Source organism: Astatotilapia calliptera, chromosome 18 (genome assembly GCF_900246225.1).
Source record: "Astatotilapia calliptera chromosome 18, fAstCal1.2, whole genome shotgun sequence".
Taxonomy (NCBI): Eukaryota; Metazoa; Chordata; class Actinopteri; order Cichliformes; family Cichlidae; genus Astatotilapia; species Astatotilapia calliptera.
In genome coordinates this window covers 15,246,407-15,273,282 of record NC_039319.1, presented here as the reverse complement: position 1 = coordinate 15,273,282, position 26,876 = coordinate 15,246,407, and the positions used below count along the sequence as shown (strand labels likewise).

At 39.4% G+C, this 26,876-nt stretch overlaps 2 protein-coding genes across 4 annotated transcripts; one reads left to right on the top strand and one right to left on the bottom strand.

Annotated features, from left to right (window-relative positions):
- Positions 1–1,073: 1,073 nt before the first annotated feature.
- On the bottom strand, positions 1,074–14,566 carry gjc2 (gap junction protein gamma 2). Of its 3 annotated transcripts, XM_026150580.1 has the most exons (3): positions 14,483–14,566; positions 5,512–5,641; positions 1,074–3,395 (listed from the first exon to the last, which is right to left on the bottom strand). In XM_026150580.1, exon 3 carries the CDS (start codon positions 3,364–3,366, stop codon positions 2,110–2,112), a length of 1,257 nt encoding a protein of 418 aa, XP_026006365.1. In that variant the 5' UTR covers positions 3,367–3,395; positions 5,512–5,641; positions 14,483–14,566; the 3' UTR covers positions 1,074–2,109. The 3 variants fall into 3 exon arrangements, with proteins under 3 accessions (XP_026006365.1, XP_026006366.1, XP_026006364.1); XM_026150581.1 differs by lacking the exon at positions 5,512–5,641; XM_026150579.1 differs by lacking the exon at positions 14,483–14,566 and having other exon boundaries at positions 5,512–7,034.
- Positions 14,567–20,746: 6,180 nt separating this feature from the next.
- Positions 20,747–23,382, top strand: LOC113011311 (7-alpha-hydroxycholest-4-en-3-one 12-alpha-hydroxylase-like). The gene has a single exon (XM_026150794.1). It carries the CDS (start codon positions 20,987–20,989, stop codon positions 22,550–22,552), a length of 1,566 nt encoding a protein of 521 aa, XP_026006579.1. The 5' UTR covers positions 20,747–20,986; the 3' UTR covers positions 22,553–23,382.
- The last annotated feature ends 3,494 nt before the right edge of the window (positions 23,383–26,876 follow it).

Here is a 26,876-nt window from a genome sequence, read left to right as displayed (position 1 = left end):
CAGATAGTGCTCAAGGTCAAAATCGACTTTGAAAATAAAATGTAAAGAAACCATATTGAGTAATATAGCATATGAAAGGGCATGGAGAGAGCTGTACAACCCTCTGTAGAATGACACCATAACAGGCTGATACCAGTTTGTAATAAAAACATCAAAGTTTTAGTCTAGGCCAGGGGTGTTGAACTCCAGGCCTCGAGGGCCGGTGTCCTGCAGGTTTTAGATCTCACTCTGGGTCAACACACCTGAATCAAGTGATCAGTTCATTACCAGCCTCTGGAGAACTTCAAGACATGTTGAGGAGGTAATTTAGCCATTTAAATCACCTGTGTTGGATCAAGGACACATCTAAAAACCTGCAGGACACCGGCCCTCAAGGCCTGGAGTTCGACACCTGTGGTCTAGGCCTTGGCCTTCAGGGGGAGTAACGCTCTGTGAATGTTCTTGTTTTAATACTATCGTGGTGCTGTGAATCTGTAAGTCAGCGGAGTAACCAGCTCCCACATTGTGATGTTGATCTTTCATTAGCTGTGATTTTATAAGACAACAGATTAAAATAATTAAATGTAGGGCAACTAATATTATTTGGGCAAATGGAATGAGAGATAGTCTGAAAATTTCCTATATGTACCTTAATAGATGCATATGCACAGTCTGTAGAGCTTAAGGTTTGGCATTGATTACATAAAAAGGAGAAATAGCCTTTATTTTATTTGAATGCAGTTTGCCCAGATTAATATGAGCACAAATAGAAATGAAACTATGTCAGTAAGTAAGTGAATATACTCATTTATTTACTTAAGTAAGAATATCTAAAAGCTAAACAAACAAACAAAAAAGGTATCTCTTCAGCTTAGGTTTAAAAAGGTTCAGAGTCGATGCTTGTCTGAGGTCACTTGGGAGAAATTCCAAAGTCCTGGTGCAATGACAGCAAAGGTATGACCCCATTTTAAGATAAGGCTCAACCAGCAGATGGTCAGAAGTGATTGAGAAGGACCTGCAGTAACATCCTAACTTTCTTCAATGCTCTAATTTTTAGTCAGACTTCAATAAAAAAAACAACTTTAAAGCGTTTGCACTTTTAGAAACACTTTCTTTATTAGCACAGAGTGACAAAAGCAGAGTGCTGCTGTAAAGACAGAAATCTGAGGTTTCAAACAAGTTTATCTTTGTTTCATAAATAAAATACTTGAACAGTCTTTTAAGGTTTGAGGCACTTTGTTGTATGAAAACAGCGAAGGCAGGATTAACCATTATTATGAAAGCAATTATAGAAACAGAAAAAAGGTAATAATCTCATTTAACATGCCAAGACTTAGGAGCTTATTGAATAGCTAAGGACAGGATTTGTACTATAGCCTATGTCTATGCTGTATGTTCCCAGCTGCAAAGCATGCATCATCTGCTTCAGATTGCATAAAATCAGTATTTAGTCTATTTTCTATTTACTTACCTCTTTCTGTTCAAATGTGACACTGCAAGGCTTTGGGACACATTGATTGGCGATGACACTAAAAAGATTTAAAGCTTTCAGTGTCAAACAGTTATATGTATATAATTTTACATTTAATTTTCTTGAGGGGACACTCATCCATACTACATCCAGAAATACTTCTAATTTTAAACATGCATCTTTCTAATAATAATAACATTCATCATTCTTCAGAATGAGCCATTGTGCATGTGTACAGTGTCTTAGACTGCATTTTCAGGTTTAGATCCACTTGTGTCCTTTCAAAGTAAAATTTCTTCAAATCAGTCATGGTAATTCGCTTGAAGCAGTCTGTTTATGCTTTGACATTTTAATTGGAAGTAGATGAATAAACTGAGCAAGCATTTGTTAGCCTATAACCAAAATCTATTGCAAGAACAATATGACACGCTACCGTAACAAAGAAGATTTATGATACTGGAGTTAATAATTCCTTCGTGTTTATTTTCTATTCCCCCAAATTGTCTTCCTACTTTGTACTTCTTTAAAATAGTGAGACTGAAATTTCACTTGTTATCGTCCAAAGTTGTATCTCACACAAACACATCCTCCACCTGGGTCACTTTGAAATTCTGGGGACTTGATAGTTTTCACTGTTATCTACTAAAGGAAATTTATCACTAGATCCAGACAGAAGTCTTCCCATTTTTTACAATGGATGCAGCCTTCTCTGTGGCTGACTTGGGTCTTGCTCCTTGTTTCTCTTGGACTGTATTAACTCGATTCTGCTCAGCCATAGTGCCTCCCGACACAGGACTACTGGTTCTGGAGGTTTGTTGGTTGTTTTTGGTTTGGTAGGTTTGAAAAGCCATATCAAGCTGCTCTTGTGCAACCCGTAGATGCCGGTGCAGACTTGCAAGATCAGAGGGGATATTCTCATCTGGGCTGGTGCACTGCTGCTCCTGGGCCACATTGGCCATATTCTGCTCATGTGTGATGAGGCTGTTGGGGATCCTGCTAGGCTTTTCTGTCTTCATCACAAGATTGTACCCTGGAGGGGACGCTGGGATGTTACGGGAGAATGGGTAGCCGTATGACATCCGCTGGCCACGGTTCCTCTTCATGCGAAGAGTATCCCGAAAAGTGCCAATCCCCAAGTGAAGCATCTCACAGACATTTAGCACGAGACAAAGACAGCTTACCACATACATAATTAGGAGGAAGATTGTTTTTTCTGTGGGCCTGGAGATGAAACAGTCCACTCTGTGTGGGCAGGGCACCCTGTTGCATACATACGAAGGATTAACTCGAAAACCATAAAGGAGGTACTGTCCAGCAAGGAAAGCAATTTCAAAAATAGCTCTTGACATGAGTTGGAGGACATAGATTCTCATCAGGCCTTCTTGCATTATTTTTCTGCGGCCATCGTATTTTGGTGGGTCTTTGCTAGTACTGCTTACTGGTTCAGGTTTGGCCTCCTGCACCTCCAGTGTATCCTCATAGATCATTGGCTCCGCATCGTCATCTTCCTCCTCCTCTAAGACTTCCTGCAGATGGTGGCTCTCTCTCCATCTCAAGTGAGGAGGTGGCTTTTTGCGAAGTCTTTGCTGCTTCCTGCGCTCCTCCTCTGAACTTCGGGCAATCTTGTGGATGGCATAACCCATGTACATGACAGAGGGAGTGGAGATCATGATGATCTGGAAGACCCAGAAGCGAACATGCGAGAGGGGAGCGAATGCGTCATAGCATACGTTGTCACAGCCTGGTTGCTTGGTGTTGCAGGTGAACTTGGTCTGCTCGTCCGAGTAGATGGACTCACCTCCGACTGCTGTGAGCACAATGCGAAAGATGATGAGCACAGTCAGCCACACTTTCCCCACGAAGGTGGAGTGGTTGTGGATCTCTTCCAGGAGGCGAGTGAGAAAGCTCCAGCTCATGTTGCTCTAAGAAGCTTTTCAACTAGAATCTGTTAAAAAGAAAACAAGATAAGTAATAATTAAATGTAAGTAAGGAACTATTCAAGAGATGTTTTGGACTGATGATGTGAACATTTTACATTTTAGCAAACTGTCATTTAGAACTGTAATGAACTCGAGTCTTTGACTAATCAACCCATTGTATTCATTGTGTGGTGTTCTCTAACTAAAATGGTTTTAAGTGACAATTAAATTAATTTTTTTTTACTCTGTATAAAGATACAATTACCAAAAATATACCAAAATATTATTAAAAAAAACCCGCAGCTTTTTAGATCCCAGGAAGACGATGACAAGAAAACAAACCCAGAAGTAATTTACAGTCCCTGAACAGCAAAGCATCTGAGTTTCCTTAAACTTAAGACCAAATTATAGTCTTAAAATATTTTCTGTTAGTGAAGTTTTTGCTGAAAAGTGTGGCGTCATTTTTCAAGAGAAAGGCAATTATTGCAAATTAATTTTAATTTTATAATGAAGGTGTTTCACTGATTTTGTTGCTATCTCAGACTTAAACAGTCACTTTGCAAGCATACTTGCCGAAACATACAGTGTGGACCTGTGACCAGCTCACTTGGCTACTTCTTTTTGTAAAGGCTATTTCTCTTTTCAAGTGATTGCACAGCCACAAATAAACAAAGGCTTGTGTTGATGCATAGGGTAAAGTCATTAGGACATCCTGGAATAGTTTTTGACATGGTTGAAATAGTACAAAATAGCTCAGGGAAGATTAAAAGACAAAAAGAAAGCATTCCATCAGCCAAACAAACAAACGCGCCATCAATCATTTGATTAGACAGAACAAAACCGATTGCTACAAGAAAAGAACTCGAGCCAGTTCGGAAACCAAAGAACGCCTCTTCAGAAACATACTGCAAGCTTTGTTTTAAAACTCCACGCCAATGATCCTACACAGAAATGAGATCTCACAGTGTCATACTCTTCTCATAGCCTGCATCACAACTGACTCAGTGAGGCAACTGTAATGGAGGGAAACAGCGTAGTACTTCTGTCCCTTCATTCATGGTTCACGGTGATCTCATGAATGCAACACTGCATTCCCTGGCGTGTGATGTGCCATCTCTGCTGCCATCTGAGAGAACAGGAGAGGCTTGTTGCTCTGCCACGAGGCCTCCCCTGCAGATCCAGCACTGCTGACGCTGGGGAGGGCTACGGCGTCATGGAGGCAGATGGCACCTATGGTGGGCAGTTCACTTCTGCCCCAGGATGGCATGACAGAAGGGCTGTTTCATGTAGGATGCAATGAATTTGCTGTGTAGCTTAACATCAACCTTATTCGTATAACAACTCCTATACATTTACACTCGCTGCTGATGTGTTTTGAAAACCGTTTTAGAAAATTTTATATAAGTTTTGTGCAGTTTTGTTTGTATTGCAGAGCTGCAGCAATTTCAGCCCAATGAGCCCCTTGAGCTTTAAATGTCTGTAGAACCTGATAGATTTTCTTAGGTTATTTTTTAGGATTAATATAAATTGGCCTACATTAGTAGTAGAGTAACTATTCTTATTAATTACATGTAAAAATTAAGGTTGGATATTTAATTTAATTTAATTTAATGCTGTAATATTTTTCCAAATCATTAAAAAGAGGAAGAGCTGCCATGTTTTTTGTCAAATGTCCCAGAATCTGTTTATTGTGTAAATAACAGGGAGGTATTTAGTGAAGCAGTTAGAGGTAGTTATATAGGACATTACACAAAATATTTAAAATGTGTGGTTTATGCATCTTGACAATAATGTTTTACATAAAACCATATTATGAATGGGAACTCTGGCTAAATTAGAGTAGTATCGTAAAATATTTTTAGTGACGAGCTTCCTCTTGGATTGGGACATATTTTTTGCACTGTACAATATAAAACAACTGCTACACATTTTTCCATTTAGTTGCTTTGCATATGTCAGAGTGTTTGATATTTGAAAGACTGCTGCAGTAGTGTCAAAATGTCTTTCAGCAAGGTTTTTTTTTTCTGAAACACGTCCACGCAAACACATCCATGCTGCCATGATGCAAGTCTGTAGTTGAAAAAATACTAAAATATCTAGTTGGTTTAGACTAGAGAAGAAAGTCGGCTAGAAACAACTCACCTGGAAAAGTTGCACATGTTTCCCCCATCCTGAAGGTCTCCTTTGCCCTCTCTAGATATCCCCTCCACAGTCTGATCCATGGAATACCACTTCCATCCTAATGTCCTGGCCTTCTCCGTCTTACTGATCACTTCCAGAATCACAAAAAAATAAGAAAAATGACTAAACCTGTTGAACTGGAATTTCTTTTCATCCCGTTTTTCCACTCTGTTAAGAAGTGAAGTCTCGCCGCTGTGAATGCCTCACATTCTAGCCTGTGTCTGGTTTCTATTACACCAGCCTCCTGCCCAAAAAGGAAGTATAAAAAAAACAGAGAGGCAGAGAAGAAAAAATCCTCCTCTGGCAACTGACCCTCATCCAAGGGTTCAGACTTGAGGATATGGTACTGCAGATTGAAACGAACACCCAGCTGAGGGAGGACGTTAATCTCAACACAGTCAACCTCCCCCCAACGCTCGTGTGCAACATTTGTAACACAGATGATGGAAGTATCGCTCTCTCTCTCTTTCTCTACTTTTTCTCACTTTGTCATCGTCTTTATCACGTTCTGTTTCCGACAACATACAATAAGCACCTCAGCTTCTAGCACCTTTATATTTTAATGACTGATAAACACTTTTAGTTCTCTCAAAAGATCATTTAAGACATCACTACATTTTCCTCTATCCCACTCTTTCTGTCACATACAAGCATATCAACAAAATAAATGCAGACAGGCAACCTCTCTATTATCAATTACATAACAGTTTACAGTGGGTGACGGTCATGAAAAAACAACTTTGGGGAGGCCAGTAAGTGTAAGGACAGCAGTGTCACTGAGATATAAGCCACCTTGCCTCAATACAGATCCGCTAGAATGTAACCAGCAGGTATGCTCAGTTATATCAAGTGTCATAATATTTAGATCTTCTGTCCAGGCAAATGGCCAGATAGAAGCAGTGGACAGGTCGCAGTCATTGCTGCGGCTACACGTCTTTTCCCAACTTGGTGTTTATACTTAAAGCTTTCACCTTGGTCTGTGAAGTGCAGCGGCATACATTGTTACTAAAGAGACGTAATGGCCTTTATTTTATCATGATAAAAAGACTTGTGCTATATGAACAGAAATCTCACACACATACACGTGCATTACATTAATTGCTTCAGAAATGAAACACCAAAATACAGATGATGAAGTGATTCATGGAAGATTAGAAGTAAGAATTCTTCCATCAAGTTTTGGAAGAGATTTAAACTCGACTACTTTTAATAGAAGACAGATAAACTGGTTAGTGTCTGGCTTGCATTAATGAAATGTGCCTGGTCATTGTCACGTTGGCCATATTATTATAAAGTTACTTTCACCAGATCCCCAATAACTCTTTAATTATGATCTGTGTACAGCTATAAAGCAGAGAATAACGTTCAACAACATCAGCAAGTCCACCATCAATCAAATCACAGTTTCAACTCAGAAATGATGCAAAATTCTTGATCTCCAGTGTCTTTAAACACTGTTGCAATATTATGAGCGCAGGAAGCCAACAAAAATAAATGCCCAGATTAAAACAATAGCAGTAAAAAAGAAGTCTGCATTAAAATCTCATTCTTTTTGAGTCATTTGTGGTCTTAATAAATCTTTGAGTGCTAGCCATCTGGGCCTGTAGGAGCCTTCCTCCAGAGGCCTCGCCTTCAAGGCTCGCCTCTCCATTTGACTGAGGAGATGCGGTGTAGCAAGCACCACTGGTGCAGCAGTGAGGAAAAGAAGATAGGGGATGCTTCTGGAATGGCTTGAGCATTTGGCGTTTGGACATGTGCTTTCCCTAAGGGACCATTAAGCACGTGCTTTTAAGTTGTAACGCACTGCTCTCCCTCTAAAGTCCTTCCATCATCCAGAAGACGCAGATGGTCCAGTGAAGATAGCTAAGAAGTGAACATTTGTGTGACTTGAAATTGAAGTCAGTTAGAGTTTATGTTCCTCAACAGTTGTATAAATTGCTCACTGTTGATGTGAACTGCATTTATCACTCTGGTATCATAACATTCTGAGCAAAGGAAGCACTCAGAATATTAGAAGAGATTAATATGCAGATGTATTCAGTCAAGATATTAGAACCATTATCTACTAAAACACCTTATGTAATCAAAAATATATGCCTGAGTATTACCTTTTTCATTTTATTTATAAATAACTGTTTGCAGGATTACTGGTTTTACAGCAGAAGATTAAGAAAAAATTGACATGATATGAAAATTGATAGTGGCAGTGACAAACAATAAAAACTCAGCTTTTGCGTGCATTTAAATGCATGAGATGCACAAAGTTACTGAATAAAAACAACCCATAGAGTCAACCCATTGGCTGTTTAGCTTTGGATACACAGTCATTGTGTCCTTGGACAAGTCAGACTGTTCTAGCTTTGGGAAACTGAAGTTCATGTTGATAAGTATTGATTGGACTGCCCTGAGCCAGGAAAATATTACAGTATTCCCCTGTAAGACATTGTTTGACTTTGCTGTTGTTACAAGGACTGGCCACATGTAACAGCCAAAAGAGGGTGTTTAATATTCATTAAGGTTATATTTATTGTTATATGTTAAACAGATCACTTAAAATAAAGAGAAAGACACTGGAATGTCTCATGAATTTACCAGATTAAAAAAAGGTTTTAAAAATACACTGAATTGAATACTCACTATATAAACCATTTCATAACCATTTTCATAGCCCCTGGTTCATGTATACTGTATACTTATACTTCATGCATCAGTATTCCAACCAAATAAATGTAAGTTTTGAGTTGCAGACGGTTACGTCTTAAGAGGTCACTGCAAGCTTTTAAGTTTTGTGGACTAGTGACTGCTGAATGATGCAGCATGGAGGAGCGAACATCTCAACAACTGTCCTTGGACGCCGCTGATGACATCACAACAGGTTTATCCGCATGTATTTACTGAACAAAGTTGATGCGAGTAGACTGGGGGCTGTGAAGGTCTGTGTTTATGTAACAGATCGAGCTCCACCATGTGACTTGGATGTGTCCCACCCTCTGGGAGAAAAGAGTGACACAAGACACCCGAGCAAAAACATGCAACTTGGCTCTTGGACTCCTCCTCTCTGATCCTCTGCTACCACTATCATTAAACTACTCTTACCAGGCTGTGAAGGGCTGTCCCACAGGCAGCCTGAGAGTGGTGGCAGTCCCATCGCATTTGTTCATTTTTCTCCCAGTTTCTCAGCTGAGCATCTCCTACCCCCGGGGTGAGTGCGTCCCGTGCCAGTTTCACTAAGGCTGGACTCCACTGAAGCGACTGCATGAAAAGCCTTGAGGAGGATGCCAACAACTTCCCTCAGACAGGGCTCTGCGTCCCCCACACATGAGCAAAGCAACTCGTATTGAGTGTGCATTACATTACGCTGACAAAGGAAGTGAAAGTTCATATTTGTTTAGTTTCAATATTAAAGTGTCGACTTGGTTATTATTTTTGAATGTGTTAAATGAACAGAGAAAATAAAACATTAAGAGTCCGATATGCAGGTAAAAGCTCTCGTCTTAATGCACGTCCATATTCACTTAAAGATAAATATGACAAATAGCATGCAACACTGCAGCAAATCTGGCAGTCACAGGGATTTTAAAGAGCTCTATTACTAACAGAGATAATATATCCACACTCCCATTGATCTATAGGGGGAAGATTAAAACATTATTATTATGTAAACTTCAGAGCTATATCAGGCCAGCCTTCATTGCCAGTTAAAAATTAACTCATTAGTAGTTGTCTCATTAGGTAGTTTACAATATTGAACTATTCTCACCTGTAGAACTGACTGTATGGCTGTGGTGAATGTGACACGGATGAATTATGCAATGTTTTTAGTTAAATCTTCTCAGATATGTAATTTGATTTGAGTTTAAATAAAAATATTTGCATGGAACCAGTTGTCTAGTTAAATTTGAAAGTGAGTAACACATCTTAACACAGAGTAATCTTTATTAACCAAAAGAGCTATAGAGCCCTATAGAAGAAAACAAAGCAGCTGAAAAGTTTGGAAAGCAGAAGAAAATTTGCCGTCTTAAACAAGAAAAGAAATGAAATCGTAGGTTATCCAGTTCACAATCCCTCACAGTTCACAGGTTAGTATCCATAAAATGACCTTGACCTTGACCTTTATCTCAGGCACAGTTTGGATGAAAACACACTGGGAGATTACTGAGTGCAGGTTTCACAAAAATCTGGCCAGTGCCCTGGGAGGAGCAGAGATTCTTGTGAAATATGACCTTGAACTTAACCTTGATTTGTGTAACAACTGATTAGGTGATCATGTGTGTTTATTCTGACCGATACTGTTGAGGAAGTATTGACAGATACCTCCTCCATGGGCATGAGCTCATAGGTCTGTTTGTAAGCTATAACCTAATACAGAGTTTCAGTGTTAAATTCTGAAAGATAACCGAATTTTAATCAGAATCAGAATCAGAATCAGAATACTTTATTGATCCCTGGGGGAAATTATTTTTTGTTACAGTGCTCCATTTTAAACCAACATTTTATAAAAAAATGGTAGCAACATAAAAACTTTGACTAATATTGTAAAATTCAATGTATAAACATAACGACATTCACTGTGTAACTTGACCACCGTTATTCATATGATGACTTTCTGATTAGGTTTTCCATCAGAGCAATACAATCCAACTCACAACTAGCCATCAAAAAGAAAGAATTGAAATAACAGTGCTTTGCTTGCAGAGCTGTGAGGCCTTGATCTTTGACGTTATCTTGTCTTAAATGTCTATGTCAGGGAATGAGCTGGGGCAAGCTCAAAGGAGCAGCAGACCTAGTCAGGGTTCATTTGCACTATCAGGGGTATGTTAAGGCAGCTCCTTCCTTCTTCTGGGCATCTTAGTGCCGTTGCCTTTCTCTAACTGAGTGAACTCCAGACACTGATAGCAACGCTGCAGGACATCCTCAGATAACAGCAAGATACTTTTTAAAAAAAACTTTAATCTTCTAATGTTGTAAATTAATACAATCAGGATCATAACTCCACCTATGGTTACATTGTATAGTACTATAGTACTTAACACATATAACAATTAAAGTCTTAATCTTGTGATAAGAAAAGTTAATCTACTCCGGAGAATATTAACCTTCAAGGTCACTGTGATTGTTACCAAGTAAATATGCAACTATTCATGCAGCTATTCATTATACCACTGAATGCATGTTAAGTGTACAGTAGTATTCATATTTTTTTAGATTTGAACAACTACATGTGTTAAAACTTGTTCATTTTATCCTTCTGGCATTGCCATTATTAGCCACTAGATGGCAAGCATGTACTCATTTAAAACACACCAAGTTTGACTCCTGCTGAACTCTTAACAGACATTTAAAAGGTGTTTGACTGTTGCACAACCTAAGGCAAACAGGTGACTGACCTATTTAGGCTTTGATTAGGTGGAATACTAGCAGCCCTGTTTCTCTAAGAACTTTGAAAGCGTGTGCAAACAATAAAAATAACCTGTTCCAGAGTTAACGACTAAATCTTTTACGGAGGGCTCTGGAAGAATATTTTAAGGCATTTAATGCATCAGATTATATACCAAGGAGTGAGGAACAGTTGAAATTGATGTTATTATTTTCTATCACAGTCTATGTTAACATGGCACAAAAACTTCAGACGGAAATCCCTGCAGAGACTGCCTAGCAATCAACATTTAGATTTAGAGTAGAGCAAGCGAGGTTGTTAGGCATGACTGCGTGCTTTTTCAGGCTTTCACACATTGCTTCCCTGAGAAACTCCCCACATTTCTGCACTATTGTTTTTTTCTTGTTGTTCAGTTTTTCTGTTTAAGAAAAGTAGGAACTGCAATATAGCACAAAATATTGAAGTAACAGTACTGTGAAAAGGTTTTGAGTCATGTCTCATTTCTCTCTTTGGCTCTCCGAGGATTCGGACGCATCTTTCACCCTCTCCCTCCCTTATCTTCCCTGCTGCTGCTTCTATGTCTTCGTCTAGTCTCGTCTAACTAACCCTCAAATAGTTTCTCAGTCTTTGTTGTCTAATACCTAAAGAATTATGGATTTGATCAACTGGTCCCATAACAAAATTCACACCCTCCTGGGTTTGGGAGTGCCCGATTGTCCTGCGGGGACGGTTGCTGCTGGATATTCGATGGTCAGTTGCGTCGTGTGTCTGGCGACACTCTTGGTGGAGGACATTGAATGACATCTACCAATTCGGAACCACGATAACAGAGTTCTGGCTGATTGGAGCTGGCTCGGACTTGGCTTGTCGAAGAACAAGAAGCGGCTACAGCTGTTCAAAATCCCATAAAGCTGGCCGACATGATAGACGATGGGCAAGGCTGTGAGTAAGACTGTGTTAATGAACACAATATGGATAAGATCTTGGAGAAGAAGAACAGGAATTAAGGGAATTGAGAGAATTGGTGACCAGTGACGGACATTAGACCAACTATAAAAATTGGATGCAGTTGTTCGCACTAGCTCAAACATTCACCATCTTTACTCATGTGGCTATCCCACTGGCGCCAGCTGAAGACCTGCCAGGGTCGAAGCGGACTGGAACAAAAAATTCTTCCCATTATAACAGATTGTTGTCAGAACTCTTTGTCCCTCCATCAAGGCCACCTACACACACACACACACACACACACGCACGAAACATGTACAGTGATACTGATACTATCACCAACCCTCCCCCGAATCTAACGCCTCCTCCCATGCTTACCTCCCATGGACAGCGCACCAGCTGGAGGCGCGATTGAAGATTGCAGCGGTCCCAGATCCAGCTGTACACACTGGAATATTCTCCCATGTTGCTTGTCTGTGTTTTATTGTGTTATGGTGTGTTGATATCTGTGCATTCCTAGATTATCCTTTTGTGTTACACATTTCAATGTTTTTTTTTCCCGTGACCCGTCTCCCCAATGTGATGTGTGTGTATTGTATGTACGGTTGGCAAGGTCTGTCATCTCGATTGTGGGCAACTGCAGTTGACAAATAAAGGCTATCTCATCTCTCTCATCATCTTCATATTTTACTTCTAAGGAGCCAAACTTTCTGGGGTCATTAAAGCCATGTAACACTCACCAATGAAGCCTTCAAGCATAAAAAGATACCTGAAGCAGGGATGAACGGTGTTGTGTCTACACATAAACAGAAAATGTAAAGAGACTCCCTTTTAAGTTGTATCTTTAGGCACTTTGTTATTAGTAGCCTCTTGCAAAACACATATTTTTATCCCATTTCTTTTGTTGAATATATCAAATATAAAAAAAGATAAGGTAATTCACCTGGTATAAAATAGTATTTTTCCATCAACAAGTGATTCCCAATGTGCAAACTTGTCACATCTCAGTACTTTTCATAGTGTGTTCCTAAAAATCAGAGGAAATTGGATGTGTGGAGGACAAAAGAACAAGTGGCAGGCCTAGAAAACTACAGCAGATGAAGAGTATCTGAAAGTAATGTCTTTAAAAGCTCTGACACAGGACCTGAGAGATGCAGCTAGCCCTGCAGTCGGTCCATCAGTTGTTCACTGACACCTCAAAAAGAAATGATCTTGGTGGAAGTGAGACCATTTCAGTATTGAAAATCAGTGTAAAGAAGAGGCCAGCAGAGAAGTACAACAGCAGTGTCTACAGTCATTGGTAAAATATAGTTCAGTCTTTGGTTCCATTTCAGCCAAAGTAAATATATTGCACCTTGAAGCATGGTAACAGTCACATAGCGTGAATAAACGGTAGTGTATCAATTTCTTAACCACAGTATGATGTTACTTTGCCTTTTGTCGTCAAAAGGCATAACGGTATCTCACTGGCGTCACTATCACCGTAAAAGAGGCTACAGTGCATAATTTTTCCAAGACTATTATAGCACAACAGCAACATTATCATCCTGAAGAACGGTAACTTACCATAACACGGTGTCACGGTATGACGCTGGCAACAGTGACTCAAATATGTTACCGTAAAGTGGAGACAAAACTACGGTGGTGTTGGGGATCTTGTAAAAAAAAATGATGGAATTATGAGCCCAAAAAGATACCGTCAGATTTTGATCCACCATGTATGCAAGCATTTAACTGACAACAGCTTAATTTTTCAGCATCACAATGATCTCAAACACTACCAATCCAGTAAAGCATACGAGGACAGAAAAACACACAATGGAAAACTATCAGTCATGGACTGACCTCCCCAAAACATTATCAGTATTATTATTTAAGAAGTGTACAATCATCTTGCCAGAGGATAGAACAAAAAACAGCCGACACCCAAAGAAGAGCTTTTAAAATCCTTCAAGAAAACTGGAGAACTATGAAGGTTACTGCCCAATAGAAGCTTGAAGCCCTTCTCCTCACATACAAGATTTTGAATTATCAGGCCCCAACTTATCACCTGATCCTTCACAATAGGTGAAGGAACTAATTTTCTACAACGTCTTTTAACTTGAGAAGGCCAGCGGATGTTTTTTCTCTTGGTAATGGTTAATTTGATAACATTCACTCGATTGACTAATACTCAGAACAATGGGACACAATGAACTCAGCAAAGACGTAAGAAGGAGAACTTGTTGTGCACAAGTTGAAAAGGTCACTTGAAGCATTTTCTAAAAAAAACTGCAGAATCCCAGATCATCAGTTCAAACAATTATGCATAACTGCAAGTTATTCAGATGTGTCACCACTTTGCCAAAGTCTGGTTATCAGTAGTTATTATTCATCTTTGGCTCTCTTCCACAGCGTGTCTTTTTTCCTGTCTCCTATTTAATGAAGCCAAAAAAGCTATAAAGTACAAAAAAGAAAAAAAGAATCGACTTATTCTGAGGGGATCAATGGGAGGCACTCACTGATTTCCCGTCTACTGATGCATAAATTAATTTTTAAGCTTTAAAACTAATGTTCAGCATAATCCACAGCACTACAGTCAAAGGACAATAAAAGACTTGCACCTACCTGTCCATGTGGGTAAAGAAGAAAGTGTGTTTAGAATTTATAGTAACGCACGCTGGGCAGGCATCCAGAAGCATCCTTTCATTGCTAAAGCTCAGAAGAAGGATGAGCAAGACAATAGGGGCCTTTTTATCCAAAACCCCTCACCACCAAGTACAGGCAGGACACTCAGGAAAGCAGCATCCTGCCAAAGGCCCCATTGTTCCCGGCTCATGTGCCTCTATTGCCATGACCATCGACAGTTTATTTTGTTTCCAGGAACAGGCCTATTTAACTTACTGAGAGATTTATCAGTTAACATTAAACCTAAGAAATATTTGTGGGTGCATGAGTCAGATTACTTCCCCAAATTATAAACTGTTATCTGCTGGTTAAAACAGCAGATAACCAGTGTTAGTCAAGTTACTTGAAAAAAGTAATCAGTAACTAATTAGTGATTACTTCCCCCCAAAAGTAATCCTGTTACTTTAGTAAGTAATTAGTTACTTAGTTTCTTAGTTACTTTTTAAAAACATGATTTAGAACCTGAATAGGTAATAAAGCGATAGATCCTTCAGCCCGATTCTACTAAAATGTAATCAAATGAAGAAGTCTCTTTTTAAAACTTGTTTTATTAGTTTTAATATTTTAACTTTATGCATCAAGCAAAAATTAAATTATGTGCAACATTCTCTGACTGGAAGAAATTTGTTTAACATTTAAACCTATTTTCTGCACATTCCAGCACATAAAATAAAATAGTTTTTTTGTGTTTACACTCACTCTTTCAAATAGAAGTAAGTAAAACACAGCAGAAAATAAATAACATCAAAGACTCAGCGGTCCTGTTGCTCTATTTTTTATCTGTTGAGCAGGAGTTGAGTAAGGAGTGGGGCAGGCGGATGTTTGCCCTGGTGCAGGTGTGTCGCAGCCTTTATGTCAGTGGAAGAATCCACGAGTTTCTCTGTGAATTTCACATTCCCGTGGTAGCGCACTCGGTGCTTGCTTGGAAGTTTAGGGGGGTTTTTTCGCTGTAAAAAGAAGTTATCTTCCCACGCACGATGGACGCTAATGTTTTTGTCACTTTTTACGGAATTAAACTCAAAGTAAGGTCAGTACTTCCACGCTTTAAACGCTGCACGCTCATACTCTCGCCGCACTCGATATATTATCCATTGTTGATCTGCACACAGCTGTTGTCACGAACGTCGCACTCGCTTACGTCATTGACATGAGACACTCTCGCAAAAAAATCACGGTTTTAGTAATGCAGTATCGCAGCGTGCTTACGGGAAAGTAACGGTAATCGAATTACCTTTTTTGCAATAGTAATCCCTTACTTTACTCATTACTTGAAAAAAAGTAATCGGATTATCTCTGCAGATAACACTTATCACTTTGTGTTGTTTTAAGCTGAAGAAATTGTGATTAAGTATGTAAATGTCCTGAGCTTTAATAACAATAATACTTTGAAATATATATGTGCCTCATGTTAATTCCTCCTCAGTAGCTTTTCTTTTTGTCTTTTTTTCTGTCAGAAAGGTTAAACAAGAACTAAAACCTGGTGGCAGCTGCTTACCTATTTCCCAACTAGCTGCCAGATCGGGTGGATTTAGATGTGCAATTCTCCCATTTATCTAGGCTTGGGACCAGCACTAGGAGTACATTAACCCTGAGGTTGGGTAAGAACTACCAAGCCACAGTTCATACAAATTAATGCAGATGTGAAACACAGGCAAAGGAATAATCGAATTATTGACTGGTGTGGAATCATTGGCACAGCTTCTTTAAAACCGTCCGATAGGGCCCTGCTTTTTTGTCATAATAGTGACGGCACTCTGAGCGGAGAGAAAGGAAAAAATTTGTGTTCAAGACAGAAACAACTGCTGACCCCAGTCCAGCAGCCAGACCCTAAACTTCAAAAGGACACAAAAGCAGTGACGAGCAGTCAGGCTTGCAGAACTGTGGCCTCCATTTCTACCTGTTTCTAAAATATTACATGTTTATAACATATGATATTTCTGTTCATACCTAAAGCTTGTGACAGCAAATGTGTCAGCTTTTTTCTTTTTCAATTCAAATGTTTTGTCCTGTAGACATTACTGTGTACTTTATGATGTGTTTTTTTGCCCTACATTTAGCCTAAAGTATATTTTTTATGTATAAAGTCTTACTGGGTGATCTCTTTTCTTGCCTGTGTAAATTCTTTGTTTTATGTGTATATGTGTTGATGCTAAGCTTAGTTTAAGAGATGTTAATCTCAGCAGACGTTTTGTTTGAAATTAAGGTGTAATAGATAAATAAAAAACAATGTGAAATAGGTCCGTGAAGGTTCTCAGTCAGCCAGGTCTGTGTAGTCTAGATGCTTTTCTTTCCAAACTCCTTAGATTACAATGTGAAATAGGTGTAAAAACAATAGCAGTGAGACTCAAAGAGAAGGACTAACATGGATTGGGAAATGTACTCCTGATGTGAGAACTGCATCTGAAATCTGAACCTCCTTGCTTTGCTTTGATAATTATGACCACTTTTAGGTGAGTATTGTTCCCTACAGTTGAAATAGATCTAAACACCAAAACAGAGCATATAGCAAGCAGATCTCTGATGTGTGTGCTCAGCAATAAACAACACTAAATATTTTAACCCTCAAGGAGCTTGTAAAACATAGTGTGAGAGTGAAGTTAACCTCTCCTTTCTTCAAACTATTGAGGCACTTTTGAGTTTCTAAATGAGACCTGTATTTACAATGGTAATGTGAATTTAATTTATATAGCACATTTCATTCCAAGTAAACTCAATGTGCTTAACATATAAGATTAAATCATTAAAAAAATCTATGTAGGTCTACTATGCCTTAAGGCAACGAAACAACAAAGCAAGATTTAGACCAAAAAAATCTTGCTTAACAAGGTTTTATATGTAAGATTTTAAACACAAGGCTGTGTGTTATGTAACAATATAGTGGAATTTGGGGTATAAAGTCACTTCCTCTGTGTGTGTTGTTGTGCATTTGATCCCCTCACAGCTTTAATAAATACCTGAAACATTCATTAATATGATTTTTACACCCAACACTTAGACATTTAGTCCATTTTAAACCAAAATCTTAAATCAATAGGATGAAGTTAAAGATCTCATTGGACATAAGACAAATGGACTGTTAATATGACCACACTCTAAATACTTTCAGAAATCACTGAAAGTTTTTTAAGCCATCATGTTTACAAACAGAAAGATTGACGTTCATTCAAACGCTACCAAAAATATAGTCTCCATGGTAGTGGAAGGAAGGAAAGTTTCAGGCCTGCTTTAATGAGCAGACCTTTGCTCCTCCCCCAGCACGCAGGATGGGTTTCTGGAAATTTTTCACTAAATAAAAACTATGTCCTCAAGTAAACAGTGTTAAAACCTGTTTACTTCTTAGTTATAATTTGCTAGAACAACATGTGATGTTGATGTCCAATTCTGGTGAAAATAAACCAGAATGAAGGACTTGTCACGCCTTCGCTGGCAGATCCGTGGAGTGGAGAGAGCGTGGACCCAATTGCAGACAGTGACGACAGACTGAAACTCAGAGTGTATTTTTATTGGCAAAAAGAACAGAATACAAAAAAAGCAGAAAGCAACAAACTTTTTTTCTGTCCTTCGACAGAGCCACCATCGAGTGTGTAATAATCTATTGCATCTAGCTGCACGGTGGCTCAGAGGAAAGCACTCCAAAGGGGTCATTAACACCGCTCAAAGGATCACTGGCTGCCCTCTCCCCACACTGGAAGATCTTCATAATACCCGCTGTATTAAAAAAGCTCAGAACATAATAAAAGATACCCCACACCCCCTGTTTGAACTGTTGCCCTCGGGCACACAGTACAGAGCAATCAGTGTAATGACAAATGGACTCAAACACAGCTTTTACCCAACCGCAATAACATGTCTGAATGCTGCTTCTGAAAAAATCACACCACTTTTATAATGATCTATGCACTGCCTGAAGCATGTGTGGGAATGTATGTGAATGTTTGCTCATACTATTTTTTTTAGCACTTTAAGTATTTTTTTCATTGATTTTATTCAATTTTGTTTTTTTATATTTTTATATTTCTATGGATGATGCACTGATCAGAGACCACGTTTAATTTTGTTGTACCTGCGACAATGATAATAAATAAAGGGTGGGCCATTTATATGGATACACCGTAATAACATGGGAATGGTTGGTGATATTAAAGTCCTCCTCAAGGGTTGCATTGACAATCCAACACAATGGGCAGCACATTGAACACATTTTATGAGTGGTCAGAAACTTATAAATAACTCATGAAAGAATAAAGTTACGTTGAAACCAAGCACACCATTGTTTTTCTTGTGACATTACCAATAAGTTTGATGTGTCACATGGTCCTCTTCCTATTGAAAAAACAAAGTTGTATCCAAGATGGCCGACTTCTAAATGGCCACCATGGTCACCACCCATCTTGAGGAGTTTGCCCCCTCACATATACTACTGTGTTTGCAGATACACCATACTGCCAAAAGTATTTGCTGGTCTGTCTTCCCACTCATATGAACGTGAGTGACATCCTATTCTTGATAAATAGGGTTTAATATTAATTTAACTCCCCTGGGAAGGCTTGCCATATTGTTTAGGAATGTGTTTAGGGGAATTTTTGAGCATTCTTGCGTTCTTTCCACTGGATTTACGGGGGAAAGCCCAACTCCTGAGAATCACCCCCACATCATAATCTCCCCTCCACCAAACTTTAGATTTGGCACAATGAGAAAGGGAGAGACTGATCGTTAAGACACAGAGCAAAGAACGAATGCATTTCAGCGGTCTTGTAGATCATCACCTTCACAACCAGAGAACTAAACTGGTGCCTGATTTTAATCTCTGAAAAGAAAAAAGGCATGGCCCGAATGAGCTGATATTTTATATTTTTATTTAGCTATCCTAAACTCTTCTGCAAAAAAAATAAGGCCATTTGGCAGGCCTAGTGTCAAAACCTGTTTTTTTCATGGTTGGCTGTGTGGCAGGCAGGAAAAAGGACCCAAAATGCAGGACTCTCAGAGACAGGACTTAAACTGAAAACGCAGCTTTATTGCTGGAAAAACTCCTCAAAATAAGACTCACAAGAACAGAACAAAAACTCTGAACAGAGGTGCTGGAATACTGGACCACGACAAACACACAGCATGGAGAAAGTACAACACGACAGAGAGCACAGGAAAACACAGGGCTTATATACACAGGGAAGTAATCAGGGAATGAGAAACAGGAGGGAGACACAGCTGGGAGAAATTAGGTTAACAAGACAAGGGAGAAGTAAAACTGAACACACTGACATGAGACATGAACTTTCAAAGTAAAACAGGAAACCAGAAACAATTCACAAAGATGCGGACTGAGAAACATGGACTTTACACAGAGGGACACACGAGCAGAGAAGACTAAGCACAGAACTAAACCTATACTAAACATGAGGGCAAGAGAACAAAGCCTAAATCAGAATAATTATAATAAATGTCAAGAGATTTATTCTAAAAGACACTTCTTCAGCTGAGAGTCTAAGAGTGAAGACACACACACGCTGCAGATTTTTCTTGCAAGGGTGGTCGCAGAGCGCTCACACGAGAGTGGGGGCCCTGTGATCAGCGCTCTGTTCTTGCACTTGTCTTTATTTAGACACAAGAAAAATAAAAACATTTGTTCAGTGGAATGTTGATACGTGAGCGTGTGTGTGTGTGTGTGTGTGTGTGTGTGTGTGTGTGTGTGTGTGTGTGTGTGTGTGTGTGTGTGTGTGTGTGTGTGTGTGCGAGGTCAGAATTGGGGAAGATTCAGATAGAAAAATCAGAACACGTTTTATAAAGGACAATCAGTTCTAAGCAAGGAAAAGGTCATCATGCAGTATTCTATCACATGTAAACTTATATCACTAAAAGCTTATACTGGCTACTTAGTACAATTTTCCATTGACAATAATCAACACAGGATAGCTAAGGAATCAGAACATAAATATAATGAACATAATCTAGAAAAACACCAAAATAAAAGAAACCGAAAAAGCTGGGTCAAAATTACCCAGAACAGTGACAGTTTTTTTCTTAGTTATAATTTACTTGAACACTGACTGACTGTTCCTAAACAATTCTGGTAAAAAATAAACCAGAATCACGCATCTAGTGTCAACAGCATGCAATGCCATTGACCCCTCAAAACTTTATTTTTCTTACTTATGATTAACTAGAGTGATATTTGTTGCCAGTGTGCACTCATTGCTCCACAATCTCTTCATACCTGCTGTCATAGAGCTGTTAACATAAACATAATATCACTGCAGGCTACAGTATGTTCTTTTGGATTTCGAAAGAGGGGAATCTCTAGGACAATTGGAAAATCGTGTCCTCAATTGATACTTAAGTACATTTTTTTTTTTTTTTAGTAAACAATTCCAAACAAATTCGCAGAAACCTATCCTGGGGGAGGAGCAAAGGTCTGTTCATTATAGCAGGCCTGAAACTTTCCTTCAGATGAATCTGTGCTGGTTAACTGAATCAGTCATGGAGCTGCTGCTGCCGATACTTCTTGGCTTTCTTGCTTGTCTGGTCGGAGGGCTGTACCTTCTCGGAGTGTTCAGACAGCGGCGACCAGGAGAACCCCCCCTCGATAAAGGGCTCATTCCTTGGTTGGGTCATGTCTTAGAGTTTCGCAGGAACACCTTGAAGTTCCTAGAGAGAATGAAGAAGAAGCACGGTGATATATTTACAGTACAGCTGGGAGGGTTTTATATTACATTTGTCCAGGACCCTTTTTCATTTGGGGGATTCATTAAGGAGAGTCGGGACAAACTGGACGCTCGAAAGGTTGCTCTGCATCTGGCGCACAGAGTGTTTGGATATAAAGCTGTTGAAGGGTGGCACGGTATTCTCCGCATTACCAGCAACAAGCACCTGAAGGGGGAAAGTCTGCAAGAACTGACCCAGTCTTTTATGAGTAATTTGCAGAACATGATGTTGCACAACATTGGATCAGCTGCAGAGGACAGGACCTGGAAAGAAGATGGACTGTTCAGGTACAGCTACAATGTTGTTTTCAGAGCTGGATATTTGGCCTTGTTTGGCAATGTGCCACCCAAGTCAGAACAAAGTGAGGAGAAAGCCAAAGAGAAAGACAGAGCTGAATCAGAAGCTTTGTTTCAGGAGTTTCGTAAATATGACCAGCTCTTCCCCAGACTGGCGTATGGGGTCCTCCCACCGATGGAAAAGTTGGCTGCAGAGAGGTTGAAGGCATACTTCTGGGATGTTCTGTCAATACTGAAAATGAAAACCAAGGACAATATCAGTGGCTGGGTGTGGGACATACAGCAGGGTAAAGAGGAGATGGGCATCGATATGTCAATGATAAACAGATACATGTTTGTGCTTCTTTGGGCCTCTCAGAGCAACACAGGGCCTTCTTCATTCTGGCTGCTGCTCTTCCTCATGAAACACCCAGAAGCCATGAAAGCAGTGAAGGAAGAAGTGGATAAAGTTCTGAAAGAATCTGGACAGGAGGTCCGGCCTGGTGGTCCTATGGTCAACCTGACCCGTGAAATGCTGTTGAAAACACCGATCCTGGACAGTGCTGTCGAAGAGAACCTCCGACTCACTGCTGCACCCCTCCTCACCAGGGCAGTGATAAAGGACATGACCTTCAAGATGGCTGATGGGCAAGAATATTTACTTCGCAAGGGTGACAGAATTGCAATCTTTCCTTTCAGTTCTGTCCACCATGACCCAGAGATCCATCCTGAGCCGCATTCATTCAAATATGACCGCTTCCTGAATCCAGACGGGACCAGGAAAACTGATTTTTACAAAGCAGGAAAGAAGGTAAAATATTACACCATGCCCTGGGGATCTGGGGTCTCCATGTGTCCTGGCCGTTTCTTTGCCACCAATGAGCTGAAACAGTTTGTTTTCCTCATGTTGGTCTATTTTGAACTTGAGCTGATAAATCCTGATGAGAAGATTCCTGAAACTGACCTCAGTCGATACGGATTTGGAACGATGCAACCTGTCAGAGATGTCCAGTTCAGATACAGACTCAGATATTAAGCCAATCAGATAAAAACAAAAGTCTTATCTTTAAACACCTTTTTTTGTATAATTCTTTGGATGATACATGGAGACTTATAAAATGAAGCATGGGAACACATGTATTGCAGATTTTCCGTTACATTTTCCATATCCAAATTAAGTAGAATTTTTCTGAAAATCAGTGCCAGCCGTCCATCTCCTTCTATTTATCCAGTCCAGGATTGCAGTGGAATTGGAGCCTTTTCCAGCTGTTATAGGGCAAGAGGCTGGATACACAATGGAGAGAAAACAGATTTGTTTTTTTGTTGTTAAAATTTCAGATTTTTGAATTTTTTTTTGATTCTGCTTCTGCACACTTTGTTACTCTGTGAACAAGTCTTTAATTGGAATAAGTCTACATGTGTATTGCATTTGTACTGGTCTCATTACATATGTATATCTGTGCATTTAGTCTGGTTTGTTGAGGTTAGCAAAGAGTTTCATATGGAGTTCTCTTGTTTTCTTTGATTTGATTTGTTATATTTGTTATTTCTAGGGCTTTGTATCTTCTTCAGTTTTACCCATTGCCATGCAGAACTGCACACATCTGCAAGCCACATGGTCTGTTTTGTCATTTGCATTATCTATAACTGAACTGACTCCTCCCAGGTGCCAGCTTCTTTATTTTGATAGTGCAGCAGTCAAAAGTATATAGAAAAGAGGGGAGTGATAACAGGGAAAGACACACAGCAAAGGGCCAACATTGAGCTGTATAGAATATGGTCACCTGCTCAGCCAGTGGGGTTTAATCTCGGAATTCAAAACAATAAAGTCATGACCCAAACCTTTTTTATCTCTTGTGCAGAAAATTACCCGAGTCGAACTTGTTTTCTTAATAGAATGAACTAGAACAACAGCTGATGTCAATGTCCAACCCACTTGTCCTCATTTTCCTGATACCTGCCGTCTGAGTTGTATGTTTTGAGAGAGGGGAGACAACCCCCCACCCCCACCCCCACCCCGCAAATTGCATACATATGCAATTACAAGGAGAGCATCACAAAACAAGTTAAAAAGGGTCACATATAACCAGGCTGAACAACAACAACCCAAATTCATCAAGAATCTAATATGGAATCGCGTCATACTGTATCACTGTCATCAGGTGGGGTCAATGCAAAGCAAACATAGCCTATGTTTCACCTGATGGGGTAAAATGTTGCTGTCGATCTGTGACTGTAGACATTAAAAAGTCCATAGGAAAGATGGTAGCTGATTAAACAAGTGCACACACGCATGCGCATACAGTGACATTTTATACCTTCTCCAGAACACTGTATATACTATGGCCAAAAGTTTCGATCATGATGCTGATCCAGAATTCTTCCCTTTTTATATAAAAATAAAGTAATAAAAATTTTAAAAAAGCAATAAATATAAAATAATGTATTTATGATGATTCAATTTGTACAATATTTAAACCGTAGAGATACAATAATTTTTCTGCTGAAGAATCATCATTTTGTTATATTTGAAATATAAATCTAATATAATCTGTATTTTCTTTAAAATACTGTGTGTGTGTGTGTGTGTGTGTGTGTGTGTGTGTGTGTGTGTGTGTGTGTGTGTGTGTGTGTGTGTGTGTGTGTGTTTGAATATCGTAATTATAATAAGAGCTACAAACCTCTGACACCCTTACCCAGTTAGCTAGCGGCTAATGACTACCACTACTTCTGTAGTTAATAAAAGGACAGGTAATGTTTTGTTGCTCTGTCGCTCAGTGCACATACAACAATGCTCATTTGTTTCAATTCATCAGTTGCCACAAGAGAACTTAACCACGTGTACATAACAAACGAATACTCCTGTGGGCTGTAGACTATAGTCAGTGTTGGGAAGGTTACTTTTAAAATGTATTACACGACAGATTATAGAATACATGCCCCAAAATGTATTCTATAATGTATTCTGAATACTTTGGATTACTTAATGTATTATCATGCTGTTTACAACTACGTGAATGTACTATAGGGCTTTGGAGCGTGATGTCACGGGGGTGGGCGTGGAAAGGATTTTGGCCCGATCCGCCATTTTGGGGGTCTAGCGCAAGTGAAAAGGGAGCACACACAACAGCCACGGTTCGTATTTGCTGTGTGGTCGGCTGCAATGTTCGATCGCACGACCGGCTAGAGAATAAGGTTGAAAATGGTTTATCTTTTCATTCTTTCCCAACCTGGAAGCAACATGAGCGGCTTGTGTATCGATGTTAGCAAACGAAGGCGTCTAGCCTGGAGAGCAGCTGTGAGACGAGCTGACGTGCAGTTCTCTTCCATCTCCAAATATCTGTTGGTGCTCCAGACATTTTCATTCCGGTAAGTTCTAAATATGTTCATATCACTCTTTATAGCCTATTAGTTTTATTTTCTATGCGCTCTGAGGTCGTAGCAAATTAGAACAAACATCCTACTGAGTGATTTTGCAGAACTACCGTCTATTTATAGAGTTGCTAATTATTTGGCATTATTGCAGCAAACCAGCCCATGAAATGGATGAAACATCATGACTGAGTTCCAGCGCTACACGAGGGACCTGCTTCAAACAAACCACCATGCCAATCAGATTACTTCTTCCATGTGAGGGTGAAGAGGTGACCCTCCTGGATAAGATGGTGAAGGTTTGCTGCGTTTGGTGAACAGTGTGATAATAAAACCAGAGAAGAATGAAACCTGCTCCTGTTAAATGTTCTTAAGTATTGTGCTGTTATTTTTTCAAAAGATACAGTAAATAAAGTAATGTTAGTAGTGGGTGATATCATGTAAACACTCATGATTTGGTGTAAACATTTTGTCATTTGTAAACTGTAAATGACATGGATTTTACACTGTTACTGATGTGATGTTCTATAAAGTGGTTTTAATAAAAATTTAAAAAAAGGCAAAATTATTTTGTTTCTTTATTCAAGTTTTGAACAGCGGGACTCAGTCAGTACATATTCAGTAAATGCAAATTATTTACACAGCAGTGCACTACAGGCATACATCTAGACCCCTAGATAAAACATTATGGCATTATAGCAGTGACAACTCCTCCACAGTAGCAGGTGGGATTTTTCTGTTTTGGGGACGGCTCCTTTTACCTGTCACTACAGATGGTCTGTGTATGTTTTGATCAAGAGCCTTTTTTTGGGCAGCTGAAGAGAAGTCATCTATCTTATGGCCAACCTCTGGCTGTATCTTGGTAATATTACCCAGCAAAACCCAGTATGCAGGTTCATCTGTAACAGTCCTTGTGCCACGGATCAACACTGTTCCGTCTACTTTAGACAGAAGAGCAGCGACGTGGGTGCAGGTCTCTGCGACTCCGGCCATACAGCTGCAGTGGGCGACTTCAACCTTCCCTGTGATGCTCACAATGACCCATGGCTGCAATGCTGGTTCATTCAGTCTTTGGGAGAGCAGCACCTGAAACACACACAGACAAAGTTCATTTAAAGACAAGAACTATGAGCCAAGGCCGACACAAATGTGTTTTATCTACTTTATCATAAATGTAACAAAGTGTCTAGAAAGTTAGCACATACATGTAATTATGCATTTCTTTATGTATCCATCTATAGTGCGCTGCAGGTTATAGTCTAAATCTGTCTGTTCTCTGTCAGAAACCTGCCTGCAGAAAATGAACCTAAAGTATGTAATGCAAGGATGTCATCACTTTAGAGATGGAGAAAGCATAAAGTGACAATTATGAATCACTTAATATGATAAGGAGATTCTGCAGGTCATTAATCAATGTATAAAACTAAAATAAAAAGTATTTTTAGTGACACAGGATACAAATATGGAAGCAAGATGTATAATTAGGATTATTTATAATAAATATGTAATAATAAATAATAAATAAATAATAAAAATGTGATTTATTACTGTCACTGAAGGTCCGCGGCTCCGAACGTAGTAAAGGGACCTCTGGCTAATATGGTAATTCTGTGTCGGGCTCGTAGCCGAAAATTAGTTTTACTTTGTTGTCTGGGTCAACTTTGCTTGCCAGAGACAGAGAGAGGCGTTGAAAGGCTGCTCCAACAGAACTTATTGTTTTTGGAGGAAAACACGAACACGGTGTACAGTCGAGTCTTAATAGCTTACTTACAACTGGGCTCCTCAGGCACTCTTCTTGGCTGCAGTGGTTATTATTATATTTACATGCTTCCAGCTCCCGTTTTTGCTTGATGACAGCTTTTACTTTTACTTTTTCTCCCTCCCTCGCTCACAGACATAACGTGTATGGCAGTCCATTCTCCCTGCAGCACGGACTACACTGCCTATGATGCTACATTCTTTAGAGCTATACCTGTAGCATTCTGCCT